This window comes from Octopus sinensis, linkage group LG5 (assembly GCF_006345805.1).
Source record: "Octopus sinensis linkage group LG5, ASM634580v1, whole genome shotgun sequence".
Lineage (NCBI taxonomy): Eukaryota > Metazoa > Mollusca > Cephalopoda > Octopoda > Octopodidae > Octopus > Octopus sinensis.
In genome coordinates this window covers 128,711,637-128,731,636 of record NC_043001.1, presented here as the reverse complement: position 1 = coordinate 128,731,636, position 20,000 = coordinate 128,711,637, and the positions used below count along the sequence as shown (strand labels likewise).

The 20,000-nt window shown below is 36.8% G+C and overlaps 1 protein-coding gene across 1 annotated transcript in view; it reads left to right on the top strand.

Annotated features, from left to right (window-relative positions):
- LOC115212273 (protein fuzzy homolog) overlaps positions 1-19,143 on the top strand; it is a 527,612-nt gene extending 508,469 nt beyond the window's left edge. The window contains exons 5-7 of the mRNA XM_036503151.1: positions 15,700-15,798; positions 16,811-16,943; positions 18,816-19,143. Coding sequence (XP_036359044.1) covers positions 15,700-15,798; positions 16,811-16,943; positions 18,816-18,873 — 290 coding nt within the window. The 3' untranslated portion in view covers positions 18,874-19,143. The remainder of the gene's footprint in view (positions 1-15,699; positions 15,799-16,810; positions 16,944-18,815) is intronic.
- The last annotated feature ends 857 nt before the right edge of the window (positions 19,144-20,000 follow it).

Sequence of the window (20,000 nt, the reverse complement as noted above, 5' to 3'; positions counted from 1 at the left end):
TGGCATGACGGTCAAGACACAAAGAGTTAGAACTGATAGCATGAAGCATCTTGTCTGATGCTCTAACAGTTTTGACAGTCACCTACCATAGATTAGTACCTGTTTTTTTTTCTTCTTTTCATTGAGATGAAAAACAAAGTTGACTTAGGCAGGATTTGATCCATAAGTGCAGGGATCAGAACAAATACTGTAAGATATTCTATCTAATCTCCTAACAACTCTGTGCGCTGTTGTGGAGAGTTTGCAGCTGAAGCATTTTTGGCAAGATATGCCAACCAGATAACCTGTTGTTGAGGTGACTCAGTAGCCCTGGCGGCAGCAGCAGCAGCAGTTGCAGCATGACAGGCTCAGCAGGCCACAAGCTCTTCTTCAGACTTTGAAGCCTTAACAGTTACAGAAGTTACAGGTGCATGTACTGCATGTGCAGCGGCATCATAGGCAGCCTGCTGGGACAGCCAGTGGGACCTCAGGTCCTGAGTTTCATTATCCTTATATCTATTTCTTTACTACCCACAAGGGCTAAACACAGAGAGGAGAAACAAGGACAGACAAAGGGGTTAAGTCGATTACATCGACCCCAGTGTATAACTGGTACTTATTTAATCGACCCCGAAAGGATGAAAGGCAAAGTCGACCTCGACGGAATTTGAACTCAGAACGTAACGGCAGACGAAATACGGCCACGCATTTCGCCCGCCGTGCTAACATTTCTGCCAGCTTGCCGCCTTTATCCTTATATCTTCTGGCTTTGACAGCAGCACGAGTCAGTCTACCAATGCGAGCTCTCTTTCTCCCAGGTGACATTGCACGATTATCTGCAAAGTGAAGGTAGAAGGAGGTTAAGTCGAATGCTTGAGTGATGTTTGTTGTACTATTGTTTTCTGAGTGGATTCTGAAAATTGTCATAATGACCTTAAGAAGGGTTGAGACATCTGAACCTTAGGGCATTCTGGCTAAACATTGTCTTAAGGTATTTAAAAGATAATTAAAAGTTGATTTAAACTGCATGGCTACCTCAAGGAAGTGCTAAAGTGAAAATATTAGCAGTTTGCAGCGAATGGGCATTGTCACAATTTGGTATGAGTAAAAGCAGAGAATATATATAATATGGATTAATTTCTGAAGGCAATTAAAAAATAAAAGTTGATTTAAATTGCATGGCTACCTGAAGGAAGTGCTAATGTGCAAATATCAGCAGTTTGCAGTGAATGGGCATTGTAAGAACTGTAGTAGAAGACAAAATGAAGTGTAATGTTCCTTGAAGCAACGATCGTTAGTATTTGTTATTTACCTATGAGATGGTGTTTTCATCCCCTAGGGACAGCATTACTCATTATGTGGAAAATTTGAAGAATCTGTGACCATCTCTGGAACATAGGTGATGTATGTTCTCAGTGTGAATGAAATCAGATCAGCAATATAAATTTTAAGGAAGATCAAGAAAAAGGCCTGTACACACACACACATCTTCCATTTTATTATATATATAGATATATAGGTGCAGGTGTGGTAAGAAGTTTTCTACTCAACCACATGGTTCTGGGATCAGTCCCATTGCATATCACTTTGGGCAAGTGTCTTCTACTATAGCATTGGGCCAAGCAACGCCATGTGAGTGGATTTGGTAGACAGAAGCTGAAAGAAGCCTATTGTCTGTATGTATATATATGTATATATATTTATGTGTGTGTATTTTTGTATCTATGTTTGTCACCCCACCATCACTTGACAACCGATATTGGTGTTTACATCCCCATATTTTAGCGGTTCAGCAAGAGAGACCAATTGATTAAGTACTAGGCTTACAAAAAATAAATCCTGGGGTCTATTTCTTTGACTAAAAACCCTTTAAAGTGGTTTCAATTGACTGAAACAAATAAAAGAATATATATATATTGTGCGTGTGTTTTGCAATTTCAGAAGCCAAGACATCATAGTGAAATTAAGCTGTGTGTTACCACTTGAAATAATTCACTGTAAAGTTTTGGCTTCTGAAATAAAAATAATAAAAATTAAAAAGCAAGCAAATATGTTTCATACTTTCTATTTGATGTACTGAGTAATTTTTATCTCCTTTTGTAAAGTCAGAGGTGTGTGTGTTTGTGTGTGTGAGTGAGTGTATAGATATGAACATATGAGTATATGTATTTTTGTTATATATATATATATATATATATATATATATATATATATGTATATGTGTGTGTGCAAATATATGTACATATATATATGCAAATATATGTACATATATATATATGCAAATATATGTACATATATATATATGCAAATATATGTACATATATATATGCAAATATATGTACATACATATATATGTACATATATATATATACACATACACATATACATAAACACATAATTTATATATACAATCATATGTTTATGCATATATACATACATACATACATACATACATACATCTAAAAATATATATACGCACTTGCATGCATATTTGTACACATCACACACCCTCACACATAATCACAAGAAAACTGGGAAGAATATTAATCACTTGTTTAATTAAATATTAAATTTTTAATATCTTTGGTGAATTTAATTAAAATATAATAATGAATACTTTTCATTAAAAGTTTTAATCTTTAAAATTTAACATCTGCCATGTATTTAACTATAATAAAGAACATTTTTAGTAAAAGGTTTAATTAATTAAAATTTTAACTTCTTCATATATTTAATTAAAATTTAAGCAGAAATATTTTTCCTTTCCAGATACGGAAAACATTATGCATATAGGGCTTGGATTCCTAATAAAAAAAAATATGTATATATATAGGAATGTATGTATATAGCTGTGTATGTGTATATAAATATATATGTATGTGCATGTGTGTTTGCAGATGTGTGTGTGATTGCACATGTGTTTGTGCATGCTTGTGTGTGTGCATATAATAAATAAATAAATAAATATATATATGTGTGTGTGTATATATATATATATATATATATATATAACATATCAATGTGTGTATTGTGTCTGTACACACATGAACACATGTCATGGAATAGTAACTTGCAAAAATAGAAATCAAAATAGAACAGGGGAAAACCTTGGGCTCAAATAGTGCAGCATGTGCATATAGATAGATAGATAGACAGAGACTAACATGCACATATTGTACAACGTTGCAGTAGAAGGGATAATTAACTTCAAAATGTGTGAGTTGGTTCTCTTATATCAACTGGGTTACAAATTTCATCTACATATTAATTAAACTTGAGAAAAATTATATAAAAATTTATGTTACTAACTTCTCAGCAAGTGAAAGGTGTATTATTATTAATTATAAGTTATATTTACTAACAAATGATCCATTTGAGTTGATAGCAATAATTTTAACTTTATACAGGGGTCAGTTGAAAAGTTCATAGGGTGGCCAATATATTCTCATGGAATGTGACCAAACGAGGTTTATTTTTCAACATAGCTCCCCTTGCAGTCCACAATCTTCTTCCTTTGGTGTTGCAGTGCTTAGATCCCATTGGTGAAGAAGCTTTCATCTTACTAATAAAAAAAAAGTCATCAACAACAGATATAACATCATCAACGTCGCAATACTTGTTCCCAGGCAAATGATTTTTCACAGTGGGAAACAGATGGGGACAAATCAGGAGAATAAGAAGTGTAATCAACCAGTTGAAAGCCACAGTCATGCATAGCCACCATTGAAACCAGAGATTGGAAACCAGTATTGTGCTGATGAAAGAAACCCCTTTTGTCAGTTTTCATAGGCATTTGATCCTGACAGCCTTTTGTAACTGCCTCAGGAAGCTAACATAGTACTTTCCATTGATAGTGTGGTCCTGTCCTATTAAAGAAATAAAATCATCATCATCGTTTAACGTCTGCTTTCCATACTAGCATGGGTTGGACGATTTGACTGAGGTCTGGTGAACCAGATGGCTGCGCCAGACTCCAATCTGATCTGGCAGAGTCTCTACAGCTGGATGCCCTTCCTAACACCAACCAACCACTCCAAGAGTGTAATGGGTGCTTTTACGTGCCACCGGCACAAGGACCAGTCAGGCAGTACTGGCAACGGCCACGCTGAAATAGTGTTTTGTTTTATGTGCCACCTGCACAGGAGCCAGTCCAGTAGCACTGGCAATGACCTTGTTTGAATGTTTTTTTTTATAATGTTTTTGTACATATCATTAAAAAGACATGATGGTCATAGTTGAGAATACTTTTGTAAATAGGCTTCTTTGTTGAAGGTTGACTACAATAACATCAGCATCATAATCAACACTTGTTACAATGATACCACTGCCACCAATACTAGTCACACATACACAGCATCAGGACAATCACACTACCATCACTAGGCAGGTACTACATCAGTATCACTCTCATCAACCCCACCACCACCATAACTTGGTACACCTCTCCCAAATTTGAAGCATTCTTTGGCAGGAGGAAGGACAAACATTTTTCTTGTTTGATGGCTATGGAAAAAGAGGTAATATGGTGGACAAGACTGAAAAAATTCAAAACAGAGCCTTTTCTGCTGGCCAAGCTCTCAACAACTTTTTTACTGTTTGATGAAGAAAATGAGAGCAGAGGGGTAGGTATTGCCTCTCAGTAAATTTACTAAAAGTCATGAGAATAATGAGCATGACATTTCTGAATGGGTCCACTCCCAATATGCAGCAGTAGGCAATCCAGAGCTATCCAAGATTTATGTGAGATTCCTTGATTGGCCCCAAGGTGGAAAATTTCTCAATTAGAACTATTTCAGTGTAAATATTTCATTGCATGTTTATTTTTTAATTTTAGCGACATGCATGGCTGTGTGGTAAGAAGCTTGCTTCCCAATCAAGGCGGCGAGCTGGCAGAATCGTTAGAACGCTGGGCGAAATGCGTAGCCGTATTTCGTCTGCCGTTATGTTCTGAGTTCAAATTCCGCCGAGGTAGACTTTGCCTTTCATCCTTTCAGGGTCGATAGATTAAGTACCAGTTATGCACTGGGGTCGATGTAATCGACTTAATCCGTTTGTCTGTCCTTGTTTGTCCCCTCTGTGTTTAGCCCCTTGTGGGTAGTAAAGAAATAGGTAAGAAGCTTGCTTCCCAATCACATGGTTCTAGGTTCAGTTCCACTGCAAGGCATCTTGGGCAGATGTCTTCTACCCTAGCTTCAGGCCAACCAAAGCCTTGTGAGTGCAGTTGGTAAATGGAACCCCACCACCACATGTGTATATATATATTCTATTATATAAAATCCGTTCTGTCTGTCTGTGTGTGTGTCTTCTAGGATCTCGGGCATCCTCCATTTGATTGCGCTCAAATTTGAAATGTAGATACCGACGGTATCAGGGCATGTATAAGTCTTCAAAAAATTACAAAAATCGATTCCAAGTGAGAATGCGATCAATAAAGCCATGGGAGCATGCATTTGTAAAATCGTTTTTCTTGGAATAGAAAAAAAGTCTCTTTATTTCTTCTTTTGCTGGTGTCTCAAATTTAGGTTAAATCAATTTTTTCTCAAAGGGGAGGCCTATGGGACGGTTGAACAAGTTGTTTTGAGAAAATTTGATTTAAATGTCTGACAACTCAGCACTGTCCATTGGATGGGGGGGGGGTGCTCATATATATATATATATATATATATATATATATACCCAGGCCAATTCCCCATTTTTTCCTTTAGGAGTGGGTATCCACAACAAGACATACACACCAGGCATTCCATTTCCCAGCTCAAAGGGGCAAACCCCATTCTATGCTCGGGTCAGGGCATAGGACACAACCCCCAATATTAGCCGTCATGGTAACAACATGATAATACTACCATCAGTGTACACAGAACACTATCATCAACACTGGTATGCAACACATTATCAAAATACCACTGTAATCAGTGCACCACCAATATCACTATCTCTAGGTACACACCACTTTAATATAACATCACTACCATCAACACATGCACACGTCCACATCCACCACCATCACTACATACATACTACTTCACTATGACGCACACTACCACCATCACTACTGTCACTACCATTACTTGGTGCACACCACCACCACCACCACTATTACCACACCATTCATTCCCATCCTTCTCTTGAATGAAATTCAATCTGTTAATGAAAATACATTCAACTTTGGTCATTAGTCTCTTGCGTCCGCCTCTCTGTCTCTCTCGATTGAATCACACTGGAGATGTCTTTGTTAAGGAAATGACATAACAACAACCAAACAAACATCTTGATTTGTTTTAGGCAAACAACAATAACAACAATTATTATCACAAGAATTGCTTTGTTTATTTCCTAATAGCACCGATTTCTTTATATAATAATAATAATAATTAATTTTTTTTATTGGCCACAAGGGCTGACACACATGATTGGAAACATAAAGGGACAAAACAGGACGAAAGGTTACAAAGGGTTTTGTCCGTTTGTGAAAAAATCGTGTAAAAACTGTAACAATCAAATAATATAACAACGAAAAACTCCCAATAGGGGGAGGCGTTACGAAAGGTTCCTGGTGGAAAAACCCATAAAAGCCAATTATAATAATATTAATAATGATAATAATAATAATTATAATTATTTCAAGTTTTGGCACAAGGCCAGCAATTCTGGTGGAGGGTTTTAGTCAGGTCAGCCTTGAAAGGACGAAATGCAAAGTTTTTCTAGGAGGTATTTGAACTCAGAAAGTAAGGTGTCAGAATAAATGCTTACAAAGCATTTTGTCCAATGTGCTGATGATTCTGCCAGCTTGTTGTCTTAACAACAACAACAACAACAATAATAATAATCCTTTATAACATAGGCACAAGACCTGGAATTTGCGGGGAGGTGGATAATCGATTACATCAACCAGGAAAGGATGAAAGGCAAAGTTAACCTCGGTGGAATTTGAACTCAGAATGTCGCTATGGGCAAAATACTGCGAAGCATTTCATCCAGTGTGCTAATGATTCTGCCAGCTCGCCACCAATAATAATAATCCTTTTCTACTATAGGCACAAGGCCAGAAATTTGGGTAGGGTGAGGTGGGGTGGGGGTAGTCGATCACATCAACCCCGATATTCAACTGGTGCTTATTCTATTGACCCCAAAAGGATGAAAGGCAAAGTTGACCTTGACAGAATTTGAACTCAGAACATAAAGAGCTGGAAGAAATGCTGCTAAGCATTTTCCTGGCATGTTAACAAATCCACCAGCTGGCATAAGACCAGCAATTTCGGGGTGGGGGAGAAAATCGTTTATACTGACCCCTATAGATCAACTGCTATTTTATTGACCCCTAAAGCATGAAAGGTAGAGTCAACTTTGCCAGAATTTAAACTTAGAATGTAAAGTTGGACAAAATGCCACTAAGCATTTTGTCCAATGTGCTAACAATTCTGCCAGCTCACTGCCTCAATAATGATGGACTCCCCTGTTGACGATGACGTGTGAGTGTTCAGCTTTTTTTTTTGCCATATGATCTGCACAAATGATTTGCTTATAAGTGATCAAATACATGTGTTGTACATTGTCTCACTCCTGCCATCAAATTGACGTCCGAACAGGTTCATGGTGTACCACATGTCAGGTGGTGAAGTGATTGAAGAACAATGTGAGATGAAGTGTTTTGCTCAAGAACACAGTGCACCACCCAGCCTAGAAACTGAAACCATGATCTCCTGATCATGAGTGTAACAGCCTAACCACTGGGCCATGCTTCTTCACCTTAATAACAATAATAATAGATAATGTTTCTTTGTTTGCCACAAGGGCAATGGTTGAGGGAACATTACATTGTTAAGGAGCACCAAGAAAGGAGATGTCTCTTTATTGAAGTATCAGTCTGGATAGATGATAACATATCTCTAAAAGAATTAGAGAAATGATCCAAATATATTTAGGTCCAAAAATAGAGACAACCAGAATGTGAGGGGTGAAAACAGAAACAATTACTACAACAGGTACCTTGAGAAGGTGAAAGAAATTTGTAAAGAAAATACATAGGCAAAAACTCATATACATCATCATCATCTATCTTCCATGGCAGCATGGGTTGGACAATTTATTGTCAAACTCCAATGTCTGCTTTGGCACGATTAATTTGGTTGGATACCCTTCCCAATGCCAACCACTCTACAGAGTCTACTGGGTGCTCTTTTCAGGGCACCAGCATGAGTGAGGTCACCAAGTAACTCACTAGGCAGAGAAAAAGTCCTTGATTGAATGGGGGTGTAGTGGTAGAGAGAGAGTTGGTTTTATGTAAGTTGTGGAGTGATTAAACTATGATAGAGACACAGGAACTGGTATCTTACTGGTGAGCCTGCATTATATAAGGAAGGGTGTGAGTGGTTGGAAAGAGAGGTTAAGATGGTAGTGAGTATACCATCATAACATGCAAAAGAATTGCACCAGTAGATACTGCATGCATACAGCTATGCTTAGTTGTACAATCAAAGCGCACAATAAAAATTACTATTAGAAAATAGTAATTTATAATGATAATTTATTCAAAAATGTTAGAATTTGAAAAAAATTTCACATGATAAATTATCTGATCTGAGGGAGTTAACCTTTATACAGCAGGAAAGTGTTGCACTAATGTGTGTGCCAAACAGGCAAAAAACAAAAAATAACTTTTCCTTTAAGGGTAATTTTTATGCATATTTTCTCTGTAAATAAGTACAAAATTTACGAAAACTTACAATCTCATTGGCAAAAAATTCCGAAAAGTATTCACTTTCTGTTGCATATCCAACACGAACATAAATTCATTTGAGATTCCTGTATTATTGTCAAACAAACTTACAAATGGAGAAAAACTGGCGGACTTCTTCCATTCAGTGTTAGTTAAAGCATTACTCAGAACATAAAGACAGACATAATACCCTCTAAGCATTTCGACGTACTCATTCTGATCACAGGGCCTTGACAGAGTCCTGGGTCGTTGCATACACACTCATATTTACACATGTGCACAGTTGTCCCTTGGTGGGCTAGTTACGCCCCTGGCATAGGCCACGAGGTTATGGTCTCATTTGGTTTGCCAGGTTTTCCATGGTACTCAGTTTGTTAGTTTCACTTTAGCACAATTTTGGTATATTGTTGGGTGGTGAGTACTTTACATTGACAGAATCACCCCTTCATAATCTACATTCAGTTTCTCTATTTTACAAGCTTTCTTTTATTTTTACTTATTCGATATTTTTCTCCAATCCACTCAGCTGGAGAAAAATTAGTGGACTTCTTCCATCCTGAGTTAGTTGAAGCATTACTTTCTTCTATGCTGTCTAGAGCATCATCATCATCATCTGCCTCATCTGATGATGAAAGAATGTCAGAACCATTTTCTTCATTACTGAAAGGTTTTGACAAACTTTGTATCATCATCATCATCATCATCTACCTCATCTGGTGATGAAAGAATGTCAGAACTATCTTCTTACAATATCAGTATTCTATTTCTAACTAAATTTTTCCCACTGATAAGAGCTTCTTACATTGAGGTGTATTTGATGAAGTAGATACTTGGGCATCAACTGGCAACGGCTATATCCATGTAAAGTTTTTGAAATATCGATTGATGATATCTTCTTTTTCCTAATGAAACATCAATTGGTGTCTTCTTTTCTCTAATGAAACGTTAATTGATGATGCACCATTTAAGTGTTAATAAACCTCACATAAACAAGGAGTTGCATGTCTCAGCAAAGATTTTGATGTGAACTTGAATTTTTAAGCGATGCAATAATATGCTAATTCTGACCACAATAAATGTCACTCTACTGGCACCGTGTCAACTGTGACAATGAGTGTTCCAGTTGATCCAAGCAATAGAACAGCTTGCTGGTAAAATTAACGTGCAAGTGGCAGAGTACTCCACAGACATGCATACACTTAACATAGTTCTCGGGGAGATTCAGTGTGACACACAATGTGACAAAGCTGGCCCTTAGAAATATGGGTACAACTCATTTTTCCCAGCTGAGTGGATGGGAGCAACATGAAATAAAGTGTCTTGTTTAAGGAAACAACAAGGCATCAGGAATTAAACTCATGACAGTACAATTGTGAGCCAAATACTCTAACCACTAAGTCATGTGGCTTCACTCTACAATATATCTTGAGCACTCTTATTTTGTTCATGATATTACTTGGACTTGCAACTTACTATGTGTGTGTGTATATACATGTATGTATGTGAATTGCAATTTAACAAAAACTACTCAATGCTGTTAGGTAGAGTGAAATAGCATTATTTATTTAAAGTTAAAACCTGTAAGAAATGAGAAACTTCAAGTAGCAACCCATGCAGACCCAATTTTAAATTACTTATATCACATACACACGTGCACAGTTGTCCCTTGGTTTCCATGGTACTCAGTTTGTTAATTTCACTACAGCACAATTTTGGTATTTTGTTGGATGGTGAGTACTTTACTTAGACAGAACCACCTCTTCATAATCTACATTTAATTTTTCCATTTTACGAGCTTTCTTTTATTTTTACTTATTCAATATTTTTCTCCAATCCACTCAGCTGGAGAAAAATTGGTGGACTTCTTCCATCCTGAGTTAGTTGAAGCATTACTTTCTTCTATGCTGTCTAGACCATCATCATCATCATCTGCCTCATCTGATGATGAAAGAATGTCAGAACCATTTTCTTTGTTACTGAAATTTTTTGACAAACTTTGTATCAATTTTAATATACATGAAGCAACAGTTAGAACAATTAAAAGAAAGGGGTAAAAAAGCAAGAGTCATTATAATTGTTAGATCTTTAAAATACGCATCATACATATCTAAATGCTGCTCCTTAAGACTAGTGCTTGTATGTACCACTTTACACAATGTGCTGGGTATATTTTTCCATAGTACCAAATATAGAGAGATTAAATGATACCTGGTGTGACAGCTTTAAATAGACTTCACAATCTGATACTGCACATTTGCTAATTACTTTATATGTACTGGAAGCATTTTTCATACCCCCAGTAGCAGATAAATTATAGAAACCAACAAGATTTGAACCCATGTTATCAAACACAACCATATGTAGATATCAGTATGTAACATTCACATCTACTAACCTTGAGAATTACTTAGCCAGCTGCTTCTATGACAAAACGCATCAATGAAGCATACATGTGTTGTCAATGTAATTTTTTTTATCACAATATCTGGGTTGTAGGCCTGAATAGTTCAATCAATTTGAATACTTAAGTCCCAAACAATGATGATATCTTATTTTCGATTTTGGCAGGCATATGTCCCTACCTGTTGTTTCCTATAGAACTCCAGACTTATGACATATGATCCAGTGCAAATTCTGGCCAAGACTGTTATGGTGATGAATATATTCATTTGAAGCTAACACAGAGCATCCAGTGATGAGGTGGTCACTTGTTTCTCTGGCTGTACCACAAAAGCGGCAAGCAGAATCAGCACCATTTTTAATAATGTTTACTTGGTAGTTTCTGGTGATTAGACACTGATCCTGAAATGCTATAATGACGCCCTCTGTTTCCAATTTAAGTCCAGATGCAACGATGTGTCATATTTGTATCAACATCAGGATCACTGGTCTTTGTAGGGTATTTGCCACGTAATGTCTTTCTTACTTTCCCATCTCTTACATAGCTCTGAGATTCCATTTGATTTGGCTTGTACGTTTTATTTTGCTTTCACAGTTGGTTCTTTTGTTTCTCTTATTTGAGCCTGTTTCGGTTATCTTTAATTCCTTTACATTTTGTTTGCTCTTTGCTTCTTCTGGTAGTCAATGTATTTTCTTGGTACTTTCACACATGCAGACAATATTGGCTTCAAATTTTGACAAAAAGGCCAGCAATTTCAAGGAACGGGCTAAGTCAATTACATCGGCCCCAGTATTCAGCAGGTACTTATTTTATTGACTCTGAAAGGATGAAAGGCAAAATCAACCTCGGTGAAATTTGAACTCAAAACCTAAAGACGAACGAAATGCTGCCAAGCATTTTGCCCCATGTGCTAACAATTCTGCCTGCTCACTGCCTTGAACTTGCAGACAATATTATATTTGTCATTATTGCGCTTGTGACAAATAAAAGAAATAATAATTATTATTATTATATTATTATTATGATGGTGATGATTGTTATTGTTATTATTATTATTATTATTATTATGATGATGATTGTTATTGTTATTATTATTATTATTATTATTATTATTATGATGATGATTGTTATTGTTATTATTATTATTATTATTATTATTATTATTATTACTATTATTATGTTATTAGGCTGGTGGCTTGGCAGAATTGTTAGAGCATTAGGCAAACTTTCTTGCAGTAGTTCTTTCAGCTCTTTACGTTCTTAGTTCAAATCCAACTGAGGTCAGGCTTTGCATTTCATATTTCTGGGGTGTCAATAAAATAAAGTACCTGTCAAATACTGGGGTCAATTTAATTGACTAACCTCTCCTGCATATTTAAATGAGAAACAGATTATCATTTTTTTTTCATTGCGATTATATGTTATAATGGTTGTTGTTTTTTTTTTTTTTTTTTACTGGGGTTAATGTGTTTTTTATATACATATATATATGTTTTTGATGCACCATACCTAACGGCAAGTACATAACGATTACAGCAATAATGACAATGATGAATACAGCAATAATTTTAATGCTGTCGATAATTAATGATAACGATGATATTGATGATAATGATTACAAAGATGGCGTGAAAGTAACTGAAACAATTCCATTATTAATATTGTTGCTGCAACTAATGATGATGATGATGATGATGACGACTAAAGGTGATGGTGGGTTGTGGAGGAGAGCGACTGAGAGGGGATGTGTTAAGGAATGAGATTGGGGTAGGTGTATTGGATACTGAAAGTGGAACACCAATTAGTAACATTTCATGCTCGCGCCATCATTTTTTTTTGCTTCTATATTTTAATGTTCATTTTTTTTTTTTGTCCTTAACTTTTTTTTGTCTATTTATTTATTTACATTTGTCTATTCCTCTTCTGTAACCCAATTCTTATCAGATTCTTTTACAGTTAACTATTTCAGCATAGAAGAATAAGAAGCAAAAAAAAAAAAAAAAAAAAAAGAAATCAATAATAATGGAATATTGAGTATAGTAAATGGAATTAAGAAATTTATTGTGATCTCTTGTAACCTCAAAGAAAGGTTTCACTAAAATTCATACTCTTCTTGGTGGGGGTATAGGTTGACGGGGGAGGGTGTCAAGCAAAGTTTTCCACAGTCAACTTCCTGGATGTTCTATGCTCATGTCAATCTGAAGTCTCTGCACTCATACACACATAACTGTACACACACATGTATTGGCATAAATATGCATATATGCACATGCATGCACACACCTGGTGCAGTTCACACGGTTTGATTTAGTGATGAGAATTTTATATACTCTACACCAGAATGTGTGTGCATACGTGCATGTATGTATATGTTGTGTGTGTGTGTGTGTGAGGAAATGATTGAGTTTATGCTTCCATTTTAGCATGTATATATATATATGTGAATATTTGTAAGTTTGTGAATATATACGCAGGAGTGGCTGTGTGGTAAGTAGCTTGTTTACCAACCACATGGTTCCGGGTTCAGTCCCACTGCGTGGCACCTTGAGCAAGTGTCTTCTGCTATAGCCTCGGGCTGACCAAAGCCTTGTAAGTGGATTTGGTAGACGGAAACTGAAAGAAGCCTGTCGTATATATGTTTATATATATGCGTGTGTCTGTGTTTGTCCCCCTAGCATTGCTGGTGTGTTTATATCCTCGTTACTTAGCAGTTCGGCAAAAGAGACCGATAGAATAAGTACTGGGCTTACAAAAAAATAAGTCCCAGGGTCGAGTTGCTCGATTAAAGGCAGTGCTCCAGCATGGCCGCAGTCAAATGACTGAAACAAGTAAAGAGTAAAAGAGAATATATATGTATTTAAGTCTTTCTGCATAAATGCTTGTATAAGAGGTAGAAGGGTATTTTTTAAATTAAAAAGAGCTGGGGAAAGTGGCCGGCTGGCAGAATTGTTAGCTTGCTGGGCAAAATGTTTAACAGCATTTCCTCTATCTTCTGAATTCAAATTCTGCCAAGGTCGACTCTGCCTTTCATCATTTTGGGGTATGTAAAATAAGTACCTGCTGAACACTGGGGTCAATGTAATCAACTTATCCCTTCCTTTGAAAATGCTGGCCTTGTGCCAAAATTTGAAACCAACATTTTAACAATATTTTTAGTGATCAAAAGCATGCTGGCCATGAAACTCTTCTTTGTGTATATACAAATATATTGTCCAATGTAGCCTTTTTGTAAAATCGGAAGAAATGATTTGAAAGAATTGAACTACTGTTTTTAGCAATTTAAGCAACTATGCAGAGACTCCATCTCTGTTTTTCATTAAGGTCCAAGTATACTGGAATAGTAAGGTTTATATCTTTTACTTCTGTTTCTGAAAGTGTGGTTGAGTTGTGCGCATCTGATATTAAATATGTTTCTTGTCAGCTTTCTATATTCCCTCTTCACACCATCTTCAGATTGTGCTTTACCTCAGTATGCTATTGCCTTTGAAAGGTATATGCCTTTTGGTAATCAGGATGTCATGCTGCTGTAAATGCTTGTGTTCAGTTTGATGTGACTTTGTATGCAATTAGGTCTATTGCTCCAAGCCATCAGGCTTGTGCTGTTTTCTATGTGACTATAAACAATATGTATGTTTTTTTATTGAACAACCTGTGGTGCTTCTGGTTGATGGATAAAAGGTTTTCTGGCCAATGCTTGAATTTTCAGAAATGGAAGCCAATGGATTTTCTTTTCCTGCTTTTCTTATTTTCTGATCATTCTTATATATATATATCATCATCATCATCATCATCATCGTTTAACGTCCGCTTTCCATGCTAGCATGGGTTGGACGGTTCAACTGGGGTCTGGCAAGCTCGAAGGCTGCACCAGGCCAGTCAGATCTGGCAGTGTTTCTACGGCTGGATGCCCTTCCTAACGCCAACCACTCCGAGAGTGTAGTGGGTGCTTTTTATGTGCCACCGACACAGGTGCCAGTGTATATATATATATATATATATATATATATATATATGTATATCCCAGTTTCTGCTTTAATTTCTTTTTCTCAATGCATTATTATACTCTCTTTACTCTTTTACTTGTTTCAGTCATTTGACTGTGGCCATGCTGGAGCACCGCCTTTAGTCGAGCAAATCGACCCCGGGACTTATTCTTTGTAAGCCCAGTACTTATTCTATCGGCCTCTTTTGCCGAACCGCTAAGTGACGGGGACGTAAACACACCAGCATCGGTTGTCAAGCAATGCTAGGGGGACAAACACAGACACACAAACACACACATACATATATATATATATATACATATATACGACAAGCTTCTTTCAGTTTCCATCTACCAAATCCACTCACAAGGCATTGGTCAGCCCGGGGCTATAGCAGAAGACACTTGCCCAAGATGCCACGCAGTGGGACTGAACCCAGAACCATGTGGTTGGTTAGCAAGCTACTTACCACACAGCCACTCTTGTATGCAATAACAAAATATTAACCCAGTTTTCCTGCCTAACTTGAAGAACATAAAGAAAAAAAATCACAGTGGAAGGGAAAATAACACTAAATTCCAGAGACTTAATTTCTTCTATTTTTATTATATTTCCAGCAACTTTATCCCGAAAGGAACGGATAGAAATCTTACGAAGCTTCTACCATCAGATTATTGGCTCGTTTTTTGCCTCAACTGTTGATCAGAGCAACACAGGTATTTCAAAGAGAAAGTTTTATTTCACTTTGAAGATGATTTTATTTGTTTTTGAAAATTCTAATTTTTTTCTGGTTCCATTTTTACTACAGGGAGTCACCATTAATTAGTGAAGTTTAATAGTTATGTACAATAGTACAATAGTGAAATTGAAATAGTTATGTACAAGCTTGTATAGTAGTTAGTTTAGTAAAATAGAATTTTTGGGGAGAATTTGATTTGTGTCACCAGAACTAATAAGGTGGCATGTTTTAGACAAAATATGAATATATATATATTTGAAGCTTGCTGGAATTAGAATTCCTGGAATTTACTTTCATTTAATTATTATATACACTTTGTTCAAATCAGGTATTTTCTGTTCAGTCCTTGGACAGTTATATTATGATTACCGTAGGATGTATTATATATATATATATATATATATATATATATAATCATTATATGCTGAACTACAAAAGAAACATCACCCTGTAAAAGATTTGTTGCACACATGATATTGAGAGTGTATGGATTTCTAGATAATTTGACATCTCTCTTTTGAAAACACAAGGATCGCATGTAAGGTTGCAACTCGCTCACTTTTCATGAATATGGTAATGCTTGTGAATGCATTTTATGAAAAGCATGAGGCTCGTGCAAAACGTTGACTCATTGGATATAAAAGGCACCCAAATTTACCTGCCTGTCATTTGTTTCCTGAACTCAGCAAGCATGCCAAGACTGACACGAAATCAGAGGGAACACGCCCTCAGACATCGCCATGCTGGTCAACATCCATGGTTCATTGCTACTGTCTTGAACTGCAGTATTTGGACAATTGAGTAGCTGAGGGAATGATACAATGCCACAGGCAGCAAGGGTTGATAAATTAAGGACCAGTTACACACTGGGGTTGATGTAATCGACTGGTCCCCTCCACCCAAATTTCAGGCCTTGTGCCTATAGTAGAAAGGGTTATTTTGATACTTTGTATTTACTTGCTACATCTTTTTTTTTTTTTGCCTTGTAGATCCTTCCAAGTTGAGCCACAGTGCTACAGAGACCTACATTACTACTGATACCCACAAGTGCTATGCAATTCAGTCTCTTCCATATCAATTCTTTGTTCTTTATAACAATGATATTCCAACCTATGCAATGCGGTAAGTCTTTAGTGCAATAATATTTCACTTTTAAGAAAACTGCTTCTAAAATACTACTATAAATACTAGCTTGTAATATAATGGGTTAAAATAAGGTGGCGAGCTGGCAGAATTATTATTATATTGAGCAAAATGCTTAGCAGTATTTACATTTTGAGTTCAAATTCTGCCAAGGCTGACTTTGCCTTTCATCCTTTTGGGGTTGATAAAATAAGTAGCATTTGAGCACTGGAGTCAATGTAATTGCGTTAGCTCCTTCCACAAAATTGCTGGCCTTGTGCCAAAATTCGAAACCAGTATAAGGGCTGGCAGAATCATTTGCACACTGGGCAAAATGCCTGGTGGCATTTATGTTCAGAGTTCAAATTTTGCTGAAATCAACTTTGCCTTTCAGCCTTTTAGGGTCGCTAAAATAAGTACCAGTAATCAATTTATTCCCTTCCCCAAAATTGATGGCTTTGTCCCAAAATTTGAAATTAATATATTGGATTAAAATCCCTTGGATAGGAAAAAAGCTGAAGGCTAACTGTGGAACTTGACCTACACTTCTGTACCTATGGCAGACATGTTAACTAGTTACACTAAAGTAATCTTTACATCAAATTAGATGCTTTGATATTGAAAGTAAGTAATCATCATCTTTTAGCATCTATCTTGTATACTGGCATGAGTTGGATAATTTAAGGGAATCCAACAGATCGGAGGACTGCATCATGAACCAATGTCTCCTTTGGCATGGTTTGTAGGGCAACTACTTGACAGAGTATAATAAATGCGCCCTTTTAAAGCCTAGCCAGGCTCATGGACCTGGTTTCCCGGTTTCTATGGCGTATGTGTTCCCCAGCTGGACGGGATGCCAGTCCATCGCAGCGTTGCTCATTTTTGCCAACTGAGTGGACTGGAGCAACATGAAATGAAGTGTTTTGCTCAAGAACACAACGTGTTGCCCGGTCCAGGAATCGAAACCACAATCTTACGATCATGATGCTGACACCCTAACCACTAAGCCACGTGCCTCCACACTTGACAGAGTATACTGAGTGATTTTTCCATGGCACCAGCAATAGTGAAGTTGTCATGTATCTTGTAAGACTGAGATCCCTTTCAACTGAGTGGGACTACAGTAGACTGTCTGTTAACATTTTTATGGAAAAGAGACTGAAAGTTACTTTAGCAGTGATGTATTGTCCTTGAGCAAAATACTGCTCCAGTCCACTCAGCTGGAAAAATGAGTAGTACCTGTATTTCAAAGAGCCAGCCTTGTCACACTCTTTGTCACATTGAATCCCCCTGAGAATTATTTTAAAAGTATGCATGTTTGCAAAGTGCTTGGCCACTTGCATGTTAATTTCACAATCAGGCTGCTCCATTGTTCAGATCAACTGAAACCCTTATTGTCATAACCGATGGAGTACCAGTTTTCTACATCAAGAAATATGAACATCATTTAATCTCATCTGAGCATGGTTTGTAGGGCAACTACTTGACATGCGCCCTTTTAAAGCCTAGCCAGGCTCATGGACCTGGTTTCCCGGTTTCTATGGCCTATGTGTTCCCCAGCTGGACGGGATGCCAGTCCATCACAGCGTTACTCATTTTTGCCAGCTGAGTGGACTGAAATGAAGTGTTTTGCTCAAGAACACAATGCATCACCCGGTCCAGGAATCGAAACCACAATCTTACGATCATGATGCTGACACCCTAACCACTGGACGGGATGCCAGTCCATTGCAGTGTTACTCATTTTTGCCAGCTGAGTGGACTGGAGCAACTTATATGAAGTAGTTTATATTTTTATTTTTTTACTCTTATATAACACATTCAAGCTATACTTTATCTATTTATTTATTTGGCATTTCTTTTTCATTGCAGCAATGTCACCCAGAAGACACTATCCATACTCACCAAGGATAAATCCATTCAGATTTAACAAGTGTTAATCAACCATATAAACCTTCTTCTAATCACTAGTTTTACAATTAACATTAGTTTTAGTTTTAAGACTCTAACCATTTGTACTCCCTTCATGTGAAACTTCCTTCACAGCTGTGGAATTGTTTGATTTGTAAAGAGTTCATTAAATAAAAGCTTCAATTCACTTACAAAATTCTTACTTTAATACAAAACACTGATTCATTCTAACAAGAAAAACAAGTATCATGTACTGTTTGTAGTTTAATAAAACCTTTTGTTCAATCAATCCTGTATTTCTCATTCTTCTTTTAAGAAAAGAGTCAGACATCTTCTTTTTTCTTTCTTCTTTTACTTGTTTCAGTCATTTGACTGCGGCCATGCTGGAGCACCGCCTTTAGTCGAGCAAATCGACCCCGGGACTTATTCTTTGGAAGCCCAGTGCTTTTTCTATCGGTCTCTTTTTGCCGAACCGCTAAGTGACGGGGACGTAAACACACCAGCATCGGTTGTCAAGCAATGCTAGGAGGACAAACACAGACACACAAACACACACGCATACATATATATATACATATATACGACAGGCTTCTTTCAGTTTCCGTCTACCAAATCCACTCACAAGGCATTGCTCGGCCTGGAGCTATAGCAGAAGACACTTGCCCAAGATGCCACGCAGTGGGACTGAACCCGGAACCATGTGGTTGGTTAGCAAGCTACTTACCACACAGCCACTCTCGCGCCTATAATCTTTTTTTTTTTTAAATGAGTTTCCAACATGGAAATGCAAAGTAAAAATGTCTAATCATCAACATCGTCTTTGACATTATTGTCACTATTATCATTGTCATCATCATTACTATTTTAATGTCTACTTTTTTGTGGTTGTATGGGTCAGAGACTTCTAATGCTGGATGTCTTCAGTAATTTTAACCCTCACTTGTTTCCAAGCAAGGTAATAACATCCCATCTCTTAATTGGCAAACAGCCCAGACTTGTTATGCAGAGAACTGGATACAAATGTACAGCATTTGAATGAGACTTTTGTTTACAAAGATTACACAATACATCAAGACGCTTGGATGTGCTTTCACAGTGAATTGCAAGCAACTGATATTAGCATTGCTTAAAAAGAGTGAATACATG